The sequence below is a fragment of the Polistes canadensis genome, unplaced genomic scaffold, assembly GCF_001313835.1.
Source record: "Polistes canadensis isolate GaletaPanama2010 unplaced genomic scaffold, ASM131383v1 scaffold_50, whole genome shotgun sequence".
NCBI classification, from domain to species: Eukaryota; Metazoa; Arthropoda; class Insecta; order Hymenoptera; family Vespidae; genus Polistes; species Polistes canadensis.
Genome location: NW_014569597.1, coordinates 485,616 through 499,559, shown reverse-complemented (window position 1 = coordinate 499,559; position 13,944 = coordinate 485,616). Strand labels below are relative to the sequence as shown.

Sequence of the window (13,944 nt, the reverse complement as noted above, 5' to 3'; positions counted from 1 at the left end):
TCGGATTTAAATTTAACACAATTCATGCAAATTTTTCTACTTATATTACAAAATGGACCAATTTATGCGAAATTAAACAATTATTCGAATTACCAACCCATAGTTCTATACAATACACCAAAATCTAACAAAATATCCAAATAAATGCGAAGCAATCATTATTACAAATGGAAATTTTCGAATGAAATTAATTCATCGTTAAGGGATCATTCAGGATTGATCATTTTCTACGTCGTTTGACTCAATTATTATTATATAATTTCTTTAGGTTACAAGAAGAGAAAAAAAAAAGAAAAAAAGAAAAAAAAAACGTTGATGCCAACGATTCCTTCGGAAACACAAAAGTATCGATGTAGTTTGAGAATGACAATCGATCGTTACTGAAATTACTTGTTGCAAAGAAAGTCTCATCCGAAGGGGATGAAACAGACTTCTATTCTCGCTTCGTTACATCGAAATTGAACGGGCGAATATCTCCTATCTCACTCTTCTTCTCGCCTATCTCACTTTCTCTCTCTCTCTCTCTCTCTTTCTAACCAACACTCTTCTTATTGCCACTCCCTTTTCCACTTCCACAAAACCTTCTTCGATCGGTTTTATCGGAACAATATCGTCGTAATTTACTGAAAAGTCTTTGAAAATATTGTATAACAAATTTTTCAAACTTGTAATAAAATCCATAACAAAGGAGTAATAAAACAAAATAAATAAATAAAAAAAGAAAAAGTAACTACAATTAACTAATAAACAATTATCTCTGTTAAAAAAAAATTTGTTAACCATTTTATCCGTTCATCTATTTTTTTGTTATATATAATTATTATTATTAAATATAAAAGAGAGTTCATAAACGTATATCATAATTAGGTTCCCTTTTTTCTCTCGCGTCAAGTTGTAACAAGCCAAACGTTAGTTCTCGTTACATGATTACCTGTTGTTACCTGTGCATTTTCATGTTATCTACGAATAAAATGTTGAAATAGTACTACTAATTATCTTTCGGTATATTAAGATTATTATTTTTCTTTCGACACGATTATTCTGCGCTCGTTTGGTATCGTGTGTCACCTTGTAAGATAGAAATGCTTAAAATAATACGTTAGAATAATGTGTATTATGATATTTACCACACGGAAATTAGAATATATAATCGTATTTCGAATATAACAAGTTAAATTACTACCTAATCATTATTTCATATAGATTTACGAACAATTTTACTTAATTATACATTTATTATTATAAATTATATATATATATATATTATAGAGAATATTTTGTATTATAAATATAAATGAGAATGCAGTCATTGTTTATGTTAATTAAATTCAAGATCGTTTGATGAGATATCGGACAAACATGAATCGCATATCAAAGGCTATTAGATTTCTCTAATAATCAAATTATAAATGAAGCGTACGAAATTCATGAATTTCAGGTTGGACTATCAAAGGAAAATGATATTTGCTTCAAAATTTCAAAAAGCCTATTCACGTTTCAATCTACGTATTTGGATACGAACCTAACTGTTTAATGTTATACGGATAATATTCGTGAAAATACTCAATAAAAATATCTTGTCATTCTTTCATTTAAATGATAATAATGAAAATTTGAAAAATTTTAAAATGTATACAAAAATTACGATTCTGTAAATACGTATCTTACGAATACGTAGTATCTGATGAAACATGATAACATGGAACAAATTAGTTGCAATTTTTTATACCTTACAATGTGCTATGTAATCTTTTAACCAGCAGAGAGATAGTACTTTGTGAATCCGTCAAGACTAGAAAACAAGACATAGAATGCAAATTATCTCTTTCTTCACGAAGAATGCTTTCACGTGTTCGCGTGATTGCAAATAAACGTAGATACATTTTCTATTCCGAGATTTTTATTTATTATTATCTTAATTACTTTCTTTAGTCTCACACACACACACACAATCCGTTTTCTTTTTATTCATTTCTTGATCATATTAAATGAAGAACCAACAAATCTAATCTTAGTACGATCCAATATTCTGGTAAGCATTCACTACTGATTAGAAACATACCATGTTGACGTAAACTTCCTAAACTAATAAAGTCTCGTTACGAAGTAACTATTACATTGACAAACGTTGTTTTGCAATAACGAAACAAGTATAATCGTTACGAATACTGATAAAACTAATCAAATTTTACAATGCTCTCTCTCGTTTGTATCATATCAATATAATAAGTTATATATAACAATATTCAATTATTTTTTATTATAGCATTTTTTTTATCTCTCTTCCTTATTCCATCTCTAATGCATTTTTTTACGAACACCTTATATTCTCCCTCTTCGCACCACACAATTTCAAAGAGGTACGCGTCTTTTATCGGCATTCTGAAGTCAACAGCGAACACAGTTTTTGTTTTCTTCAAACGAGTCACTCATCCACGTAATAACCCGTGCCCATTATTACTTGACTTTAATGATCTAACGAGAACAATAGTTTTCAACGTGACTAGAACCCATCGAATATCGATTTATTTGATCTTATAAAAAAGAAAAATGAAAATAAAAATGAAAGTAACGTTAGTGATAGTGTTATTACTTTGGAGCTGCACTTTAGTCTAATAAAGTTCAACGTGTGATATAATGTATATTAAAAGATAAATAAATAACTACGAGAGTGCTAACGAGGAAAGTTGAAAGTTTGGTCAATAAAGGGTAGGTAGACTCCTAAATCCCCTGTGCTGCTTGACAAGTAAATCTAAACTCCCTAGTAGATTGTAAGGATCGAATATATTCCCATGTGAACGAAAATCATCAACTGTAACCACTCGTCGTCGTCGTCGTCGTCGTTGTCGTTGTCCTAACGAACCATTAAGCCCATTCAAGTGATACGATCCCACGCAATCGTCGTAACCTAAGAAACAAAAAAGAAAGAGAAAGAGAAAAGAAAAAAATAGAAAAGGAGGAAGGGCATAAGGACGCAAGGGGAAAGAAAAAGATGAATAGAAAGAAAAAAGAGGAAAAAAAGTAGAGTCGAATGAAAATACGATGAAACAAAAGAACTAGTATTCCCTTCGCGTTTGATTTTCTAGGACAAAGCAATGATTCGTCTTCTCAAGCTCAGTCAGTATTCGTCAGTTGGGAACGATATCAGTCTCTTGCAGATGCATTTGCATTCCTACCTATCTGCATTTGCAAACTAGGCCTTCGGGATTACAGATAATTCTGAATGGAGAACATTCTGCATATCTGTGCGTGCAAAGCGTACAAGATTATTCTTTTAAATTTATTTATCCATTTTTTTTTTTTTATTATTATTATTATTACAGATCAACTTTTAACGATTTGTCAATTATTATTAGATTTTAATATAGAGAAAAAAAGAAAGACAAAATTTGTTTTCGAATAAAAAGCCACGAAATATATTTTTCTCCTCGTTCGATATTGATTCGCGCGTCGAAGAGAAAATTAATTGAAAATTAATCAAATTAATTGCTCGTTCTAAATATCATCATCACTCTGAGCTTTGGTACATCTCAATTTTTCTGTTAAAAAAGTTACACTTTCTCTTGATATTTTTGTTTCTTCTTCTCGAGTTGAGAACTATGAAGAAGAACCACCACATGGTGATGTTTGAACTATGGCAAAAGACCTTCCTTTCTCATTAAACCCTCGTCTTTGCAACTTTCTCGTTACGATGAGATAAAAAGAGCTAGAGAGAATGTGTCACACAACATTGAAAGAGACACTAGAGAAAGAGAAAGAGAAAGGGAGAAGGAAAGGGAGAGGAGAGGAACGACATTAAAAGCGTATAATTAATTGCAACCGTGACATGTTATTCACACTCGAAAGAACCACTAACAAGCTTTCTAACGAAATCTTTACGTTTTGTTTCAAAGTCGGTTTACCAAAAATAAAAAAAATATTTTACGAAATCGTATTAAATTAAAACGTGAAAGAAAAAAAAGAAAACAGGAAAGAGAAAAATGATACGTCGAACATAAAAGATTATTCACGAATATAAGAGTATGCAATTAAAAAATAAAATGATGAAAATACAAATGTATTTTGTTCTGTATGTATCTTCAAATGTATCTTACAATATATATATATAAGAAGATAAAACGATGAACGAACGAATGGATAAAAAAAATAATACTCGCAATCAGTCAATCAAATTTAATTTTCTCATTGTAAAGGAATCATCAAAGACACATAAGGAATCATTTTGAAAAGTGTTACAAGAGAAGTTACCAAAGACACTAAGAAAGATGAGAGATCAAGAAAAAATAAGAGAGAAAAATTAGGAAATAAAAAAGTTAGTTAAAATCGAAGAAGGATGGATTACCAAAGTAGAAGTGTGTTGACAGAGAGATAGTTATAAGTATATAAAAGGAAAGGAAAACTGTGGAGAGAACAATTCAAAAGTACCTTGCCTCGGGAAACTTCGAATATATGCTTAAGCAGTCAACGTAACTCTTACCCTAGTAGACAAACTTTTTAACAAGCAGTTTCTCTGACGAACTTCTGTGAATAACACTTTTCACGCCTCGTAACTAAGCTCGACGAACTACGGTCAAACACGCCTATTGGGGTTTAAATAATACCGTAGGGAAATGCGTAAGACCAAAAAAAAAAAAATAAAATAAATAAAGAAACAAAAATGGAAAGAGAGAAAAAGAAAAAGGACAAAAAAATAATTAAAAAGAAAAGAAGAGATAAATATTTTGTTTATTGTTCTCAACTCGTTTCTCAATGAAAAGGAATACCACGAATAGGGAGGGAAGGGTAGTAGTGAAGATCCAAGAAACGAAAAATCGTTGAATGAATCCTGCTGAGTAACGCGTATTTTTATGTAAATCTGAAGCATCTCATCTCGTTTCGTTCCGTGAGCACGAAAGCATTGGGCTATGTGCACAATGTAATTTCCAAGCCCAAGCGATCTCGTCCTACTGCTTTTCCCTTGACGCACGTGTATATGTAATAACTATATATGCGAGTACATGAAAGTATATACCTACAGAATATACCTATATATATATACATCTATATATACACCTATATATACACCTATGTACAATATATAATATAGTTTGCTGCTTCCTTTCTCTTCCCCCTTCCCTCGACCCCGTCCCCATACTTACCACCATACCTTTGCTGGTATTTGTGCAAAGAGATTTCCAAGTTTCTCGCTGGTCTTGTCGGTCCAATTAAATCATTTGCATTCGAGCACATCACCACTCTTAATGGTCGTTATCTATTGTATCTCTTCGAATCATTAATTTATATCTCGAGGTTATTAATTTTTTTCTTCAAAAATTAATTAATTATTTCTTCCTCCTCATAAGTTACTTTTCTTGTTTCTTTTTTCGACGCCAAACCATTTAATACGGAAAAAGAAAGAAAGAAAAATCAACTTCCTGTTGATCTAATTTTTTCGGCCTCAAAATTACATTACTGTAATTATTATTATTTAAAATATTTCATCGATTTTGTTCTCTCGCTAAAGTATTAAATTAACGAAAAAAATCCAATTTCGTATAAAACATAATTAACCTTCCACCTCTCGTTTACATTCCTGCATATATGAAAAAGGAAATAAAAGTAAAAAAATAGAAAATAATTAAAAATAGCCGTGCATTTTATCACGTAGTAACCAAACAAATCGATTTATTCATTTCGCCAGGTCTCTATTTTTTTGCAAGAAAAAAATCATTACTTTTTCGAATAGTATTTACAATGTTAATCTCTTCGTTAACTTTCTTTCGAAATAATGTCAATGAAAAAAAGTAAAAGAAAATGATAAATTTGACAGTTTTCATAGATGAAAACAATTGGTTATCTATCGAAATAACACCAAATAAAAAAAGAAAATATCTATTGGCAAGAAATCATAGCATACGATACCGATCGATCGAAATGAAAAATATTAAATCGAAGCGCCAAGGGCTGAGATTTTGTAAAATTCCCAGCTGACTGAATCTCTCTGTGAAAAAGGAAAGAAACGATAAAGAACATTTTATACGGAACGGGAGAGAACAAAAAGGCATTTTTCGTAGGATCGAAAAGGGTGCGTCAAAAGTTTCGGGTGGTATAAAAGCTTCGTCCAATGGGATCGGAAATTAGGGACGAGCCGACATCGATAAATTCGAGTAAACCCTATCGGACTCGTATTTCTGTCTCCGCAAAAATGTTATTCGTACTATTTGTTTTCTATATAACAAAAAAAAAAGAAGAAAAAAATAAACGCGTATTTATTCAGAAGATAAATAAAATATTTTCGTTGTCATCGTCGTCGAACAAAATTTGTCCTTTTTTTCCATTTAAGAAAGTATAAATCTGAAAAAAACCTAAATGATTAAATAAAGAAAAAAGAAAAAAAAAGTGCAAAAGGGAAAGTTTAGTTGGAATAAGCCTAATCGTCAAATTGAAAAAAACAGAAGAATAGGGGAAAAGTTTATAGATTGATAACAATCACATTCGAATAGACATAGGTAACATGTATTTCTATACACGCACATTTTCGTTTCTTTTCAATGTTTTAATCCATCCTGTTATAGTTGTATTCATTCGTACATACAATATACAAATGAATGAAATACTCGATACGAGAGTAAACGCTCGAGCATATTTCATCGTAGATTTTATTATTTTACACAAAAAAAAATCTCCCTCGTCAGCGTGTTCGGCTTTCGTGTGTATCGATTGCTTTTGATATTATTTTATGTAAAGAGAAGAAAAACTAAACAAAAGAAAAAGTGAAATAAAACGAACGAAAAGCGAGAAATTGACTTTTTTCATCGGACTTGAATAAAACTATATTTAATTCGAAGCTAATTTTTTAGATGATAATTCAACGTCGACTAAATATTATAAATATTTATTTTCATTCATCAAAACTGGAAATATTAACTATTGATTTAAAACAAGATTGCCGGATGTTAAGTACATATCTATTTTGTCTGAAATTAATTAATTCGATCGAAACATCAAAATTGACGTTTTCTTTAAAACAGAAATACAACATTTTATTTCATAGAAACCTTATTTAAAATAATTTATATATTATTTTTTTGAAATATATATTCCGACGATCTTTTGATTATATTTAACACAAACACCATTACTTCTATTTCTTCTGCATATTTGAACTTGACAATTCAATCGGTTTTAAATATTTTGTATATCGAATAGAGCCACAAAAGTATTTTCGATTTCATTTCTATCTATAAGAAATAGATTAGATGTGTGTAAAAAGACGAACTTTAAAAATGAGTCAATTTGGCTCACATTAGTCAAAGCAAGTATACCATATAAGAATTTTTGGGATTAAGAAGTGAAGAGAGGAAGGGATTAGTATTTGTACACATTTTATAATTCTATTAAAAACTAACATATGTTTAAAAAAAAAAATTATTTAAGTTTGTTAAAATATATAACAATAAAATCGTAGATGAGTCAAATTGATTAACTCCGGCAATCTAGTATTAATATATTGTTTTAATATGGTATTAATATATTATACCATAAATTTCAATGGGTGACAAAAAAAAGAATATTATAAGAGAATTAACGATGAGAAAAGGAACACATACAACTTTTCTATAAATCACGTCTGAATGTAATACGGGAATATAGTTGGAAGTTTATCAATGGTCTTTCAGTTGATATCTTGTATATAACGTTATCGAAGATAGATCTATGAAATGCACTGACTTTAGATCGAATCTCCAAACTTTCCCTTCAAATCCATTTGATTTCCACGACGATTCGCTTCGTACGAATATCATGATAGAGTAAAGGTCCAACTTCTAACTACAACGTACGATCTACGACATCGTACTAACGTTAATAATGAAATCGAGACCCGAATTTGAAGGTTGATATGCAACGATGAATCCGTATTAAATTCAAGAATGAAATGAATATAAATCAAAATAAAAAATGCCATCTACGAAACAATTCGATCCTTAACACTTTGAATAAAAAATATTCAATTTGATTGATAGTCACACAAATTGGATCTTAAAAATACTTAATTGATTATAAATATGATAACAAAAAAAAAAGAATAAATAAATAAATTTAAAATAAAACAACTAAGTTTTTGCGTCCTTTTTCGATTTGACCTAATTAACTTCGACTTATTATTTTTAACAAAAATTCGATACAATCTCGATGAAAATAATTAATGAGTTCCTTTATTCCTTCCATTATTTCAGCAATACACATTTCAAAAACGCTCCTTTTTTTCCCCGTCAAAAATGCAACGCGAGTTGTCTCTTCTTTTATTCGTAACTTCGCAAACACACGTATTCGAGTAAATATTATTACTAAAAGGGAAAAACAATAAGGTTTATTAGAAAGCAATTAAAATATTAAAAGAAGAAAAACTGTGTGGAAGGGGAATGTATTGGGTTGGAGAATAAGTTCGTACCGTTTTATATTTTATTTTATTTTACAACGATTTGTTTGTTGTTCGGCAACGGATAAGTGTTCATTCGATAGAACTCTTTCTGCTCTAAAAAAAACAATGTTAATTGTATTTTTAAGTTATTTAATTTTTTATTAGTTTTGAGGTTTAGAAATGGAATACCCAGGAGGCAAAAATAAACATTTTCAACATATGCTCTTCCTTGTTTTTCATCGAAATCAAAAAGCTGCCGAAGCAGCCCGGGACTTTTGCGACGTGTATAGAGAAGGTATCCTAGGCGAGTCTACATCACGGAAATGGTTTGCAAAGTTCAAAAATAGCGACTTTAACGTCGATGACACGGCCCGCACCGAAAGGCCTTCTGAATTCGATGAAGAACGTCTCAAATCACTTTCGAAGGAGAACGGACAACAAAGTGCTCTACATTGACCAGCTACACCACGTGAATGAGGCTATTCGACTGAAAAGACCTGATCGACATGGTTAAACCATACTCTTTCACGACAACGCAAGGCCCCATGATGCACTATTCGTCATAGCCGCACTCCAAAAGCTCGAAATGATGATAATTTAAAAAAGGTTTACGTAAAACTTTGCACCAACCGATTACCATCTTTTCCGCTCCCTGTCAAACCATATGAAGGGTGTTACCTTCAATAACATGGAGGTCCTTAAAAACTGGCTGAACAACTTCTTTGACTCCATACCAAGCGATTTTTGGCGGAACGGCATTAACAAATTGGTCGGAAGGTGGGAAGAAGTTGTAAACAGCAACGGCGAATATATAATTGATTAACTTATTGATATGATTATTGTTTTTTGTTTAAATAAAAGTCTTCGATAAAAACGGTACGATTTTATTCCCCAACCCAATATTTACGTGAAATATATATCTCGTAATGCAGATAATGTATCCTCGAGTTATAATGTGAAAAAATAAAGTATGATAAAGAAGGAAAAAAAGAAAAAAAATAAGAGTGAGAAAGAGAAAGAGAGAGAGAGAGAGAGAGGGAGGAAGGGAGAGAAGTATGATGTAAAGCTGTCTTAGAAAATATTCCACAAAAAGAGGCACGTACAAGGTTGCGAACGTGCTCGTAGAAAGAGAGAACTCGACTGGCATTTTATTGGTGCTGCAACACCTCAACTGCACACCAACGACGATTATTTTCTTTCCTGTTTTTCATTATTATTATTATTATTATTATTATTATTATTATTATTATTATTATTATTATTATTAATATTATTATTATTATTTTTTTGTTATATTTTATCACAACTTTTTCTTTATTCTTTCTTTCTTGATTCCTTTCTTTAACACTTTCGCTCCCTCAGCATTTACCTCTGTTTTTCTTCTTTATTTTTTTTTTTTTACTTTATAAGAAGAAATGCGTGTCGGATAATGCTGCAATAGCATTTCTCTTTCACTTTTTCTCTATTTCTATATTTTTTTTCTTTTCTTTATTTATTTCTTTCAATTTTCAAAGGATTACGAGTTTCGCAATAACACGTTCCTAATTATTATACGAGTAAGGTCAAACGTTCGTTAAGATGAATTAATTACAAGTTCTGGAGGAACTTTGAAGGGTTATCACGCATATACACGTTAGGAAATTTCAACTCCCCCCCTCCTCCTCCTCCTTCCAAACAACCTTAATCTTCTCTGCACGACTATTCAATTTTCTTACGCGAATAATAAAGAAATGCAAACAGATGAACTTATCCTCTCTTTCTCGCCATTTCGATTGCTCCTCCTGTTGCCATAATCCCTTTGGACAACAATTCAACAAGTTTGTGAAGCTAAATCATCGATTTACTATATGTTCACCTTTTTTTTTTTTATTTTTAACTTTTATTCTTTTCAATATTTATTCCCAAATATGACACATTTGATTTTACATAAAAATTTGTTTTTTCTTTTTCATTCGTAGTTTCATTTTTATTTTCATACTTTTGAAAATTATTAAATAAACATGACTATTTCCATATGTAGTAAACGTTTGAGATAATATTTCATATTTTTATATGAATTTGTTTCAATCGTTTTAATCGATATTTTGATATTTAATAATGTCTCTATTTTTTCTCTAAATATCCTTAGAATCGCAAGAAAATTATGGAAAAAACTATTTTCTCCGAGGTTTCGAAATGTCTAATTGGAATGACAAAGAGAAGCATATCTTTGATTATAGAAATAGATGAAATTGAACACAGAGAGACAAATACTAACTACGCATATTCCTACTATTACCGGTATTAATTAAATCCTTAATACTGTCACGGATAGTTTACTATTGAGCGAGCAATGCTAACGAGAGTTGGTAATGCAAACCTCTACATATACACATTTCTGAATGCACACATAGATGAACATACATACATTTTCACATACCTATCTACCTATATTGGTTCACAGTACATGTTGTATTAGTAGTACAGTTAAGCACGTTTCACATAATCCTAGACGATCCTAGCGATACAGACGCAATCCAGACACATGTCTGATTTATATTAGACCATTACTACTATTCCACCGCTGTTGGATTGATTGATACTTATTTGCCAAATAGAAATGAATATTTTAATTGCTATCATTTATAATTAACTTCTACCATGAGATAACTGTAACACTATAAATGATTACGAATAAATGTTGTATCACGATACTAAAATATCTTAACGATTTTTTTTTTGTTTCCTTTTACGTGAAATTTATCTAGCACGTTGAAACACATGATATCTTTATTTTCCTAACGAGACGCATGTTAGCCATTTTCTTTGTGAAAATATTCCTTCGTTAAAATTTCTCTACGGATTTATTTTATCTTTCGAAAGAGTAAAACGAACATTATAATAAATATTTCGTATTACCTGAAGAAAAATAATAAACGTAGAACGTTGATGTGTTTCTTGTGAAATATTTGAAACCGTTAATACGGATATATTATTATTTCGGTAGATTTTTAGTGTTTGTTATTCACGTAGGAGGACAAAAATGTTTTCGTGTTTATAAAGTGAAAGAGTAAAAAAAATAATTTCCGAAAAACGGCAGTTTGGTATTGTTCTACGTGAATTGGTCTTCAATTCAACAGGTGCTATTACCGCTGTTGCGAATCTACCTTGATATCGCAATAGGTATACATACATACATACATATATAGATATATATATACCTAAATGTATATAAAGTAGACGAACGAGGCAGGAAACGAACGTTTCGTTCGTGATATTTTTGTACATAATATTTTACGTTACCCGCAAACTCGTACAAATAAATTTTTCAGATAGATGTTAAAAACGTATAAATTGATAACCATGAAAAAAGAAAAAAAGGAAGTAAAGAAAGATAAATAGAAAGAAAGAGAGAGAGAGAGAGAGAGAGAGAGAGAGAGAGAGAGAGAGATTAAGATATTCTTAGCTATTTAAAATAACATTTGAAATGGAAATGTAGATTCCTGGTTAAAATGAATATCTCGGAGATAACGATTAATTAAACAATTAATTCATTCGAGGATTCATTCGTTCTTTCGAAGAATTAAATTATTTCATTTCAAGTTTCAACAATGAATAGACCAAAATAATACCACCGGTATCGCATACCGAATCTAATTTAATTTAACGATTAAAAGGCAACATGTTTCATGTGTTTCTCATGCGAAATGAACGATATTTTCTATTTTCTCAGCAGCTGTGTTCTATCCGCGTATCGAGAAACAATTGGAAAGACTAAAACGCATCTACGTGTAAAATATAATTTCGTTTATCGTCGAGTTTCGTTCACTTGGTTATATATTATATAATTTTAATAAAATCGCAATTATAGAGCCAACATAAAAATGATACGATAAGATAATTAATGAATAACATTTCTTTTGTATTTTCTTTGCTTGTTCTTTTTTTTAGGATCGATAAGCAATATCGACGGAGCGGAATACCATTGCAATAAAACCACCGTTCGTAAAGTTATCAGCGGCGTCGTGGGAGCTGCAAGTTCTGTAACATCGATCCAAGTGGCCAATCTTCTTCGGTTATTCAGAATTCCCCAGGTATGTATCTATGTATCTATGTAATCTATGTTATATATATAGGATGAATCGGGAAGAACCGCCTCCCAAACTCTAGAATTGTATTTTATACACGTGTGTGTGAAAATAATTGTAAAAAAGAGAAGAACTCAAATATTGCTCTTTTTTTTTTTATTAAAGGTTCCAAAATATAACTATTTACTCTTGTAAATATTTTCTGCTTCATATAGGAAAGGCTTCCAATTGATTCGTACCTTTTTTTTATTATACTCGTTAAAATAATTTTTAAGAGACGAATGAGAAAAAAAAAATTTCAAAAACCTGTTGACATGGAAAAAAATGTGTCATCCTAGTGATTCTGTTATGTAAGATCGACTAGAACCTAATGAAAGGGTAGAAGACAAATTTTCCTGAACCATTTGTCCCCCATTATTTCTAATGCACCTATCATAAACTCGTAACCTAAAGTAAATGCATTAAATGTTCTAATTCTTTAACGTAAAGGGAATAAATGACGATCCATCCATGAGGCTTACAATTTCATTGTTTTTTCATTTGAAATTATTTTTACATATTGAATACACTCTAAGAATTTGTAGCGTCTCTTCCGACACACCCTGTATACGTATATCTCTCTACGGAAATACATTTATTTTTTTCTCCATTCGATTCGGAATTTTCATTGATCTATTTTTCCGCAATATTCTACGTGCATTTGACAGAAGAAATAATCGACTTTAAATAAGGGAAAAAAAAACAAAAGAAATTATCTAGATATTTTTTATATTTTTTCTTAAAAATTATATCAAAAGAAATGGTTTATTTTCTTTTTTGGATCTCATCTTTTGCGTATTCAAAATTAACTTATAGTAGACACGTGTCTGTATATATATATGCATATATAAAGAGAATAAAAAGTAAGAACAAAAATATTTCACGAGAAACTGTGATCTTTGAAAGAACATATTCATAAATAAATAAATAAATAAATAAATAAAAGAAAAAAAAGGAAAAAGATCCTAAAGGTCCACGTTCTAGATTTGTTGTACTGGAAAATCATGTTACTCTTTGCTTACGCTCTAGTATACAGATAAACTTGGCGACACATTTAAATACCTACGGCATCCGGCTTACCCAGAATATTCAAACGAAGTCACGTCAGTTTGAACAGGCTGCATACGATGAATAACACGAGGAAAATTCTACAAGTTTTTATTTAACTTTCGATTTTCATTAATCCCCCTCGAATTAAACTATAATCTATATACTATTTTTTTTTCTTTTTTTTTATTCTATCGCTAACCAAAATTATAATAATAATTCGTATTTTCCATTGATATTACAAAATTTCTTACCATATTTTATTTCGACTGTGAAAGAAATTTTTAACAATGATATAGATATAGATAATATATATATATAAAAAAAAAAAGAAAAAAAAGCAAAGAAATAAAAAGTGATTAAATTTGTATTGATTAAAAAAAAAAAAAA

General features: G+C 30.2%; 1 protein-coding gene across 9 annotated transcripts in view; it reads left to right on the top strand.

Annotated features, from left to right (window-relative positions):
* Positions 1-13,944, top strand: part of LOC106785430 (metabotropic glutamate receptor 2-like) — a 160,770-nt gene that overhangs the window by 119,338 nt on the left and 27,488 nt on the right. For all 9 annotated transcript variants that reach the window (XM_014745890.1, XM_014745889.1, XM_014745888.1 and 6 more), the window contains one exon: positions 12,332-12,474. In XM_014745890.1, the coding sequence (XP_014601376.1) occupies positions 12,332-12,474 (143 nt within the window). The remainder of the gene's footprint in view (positions 1-12,331; positions 12,475-13,944) is intronic.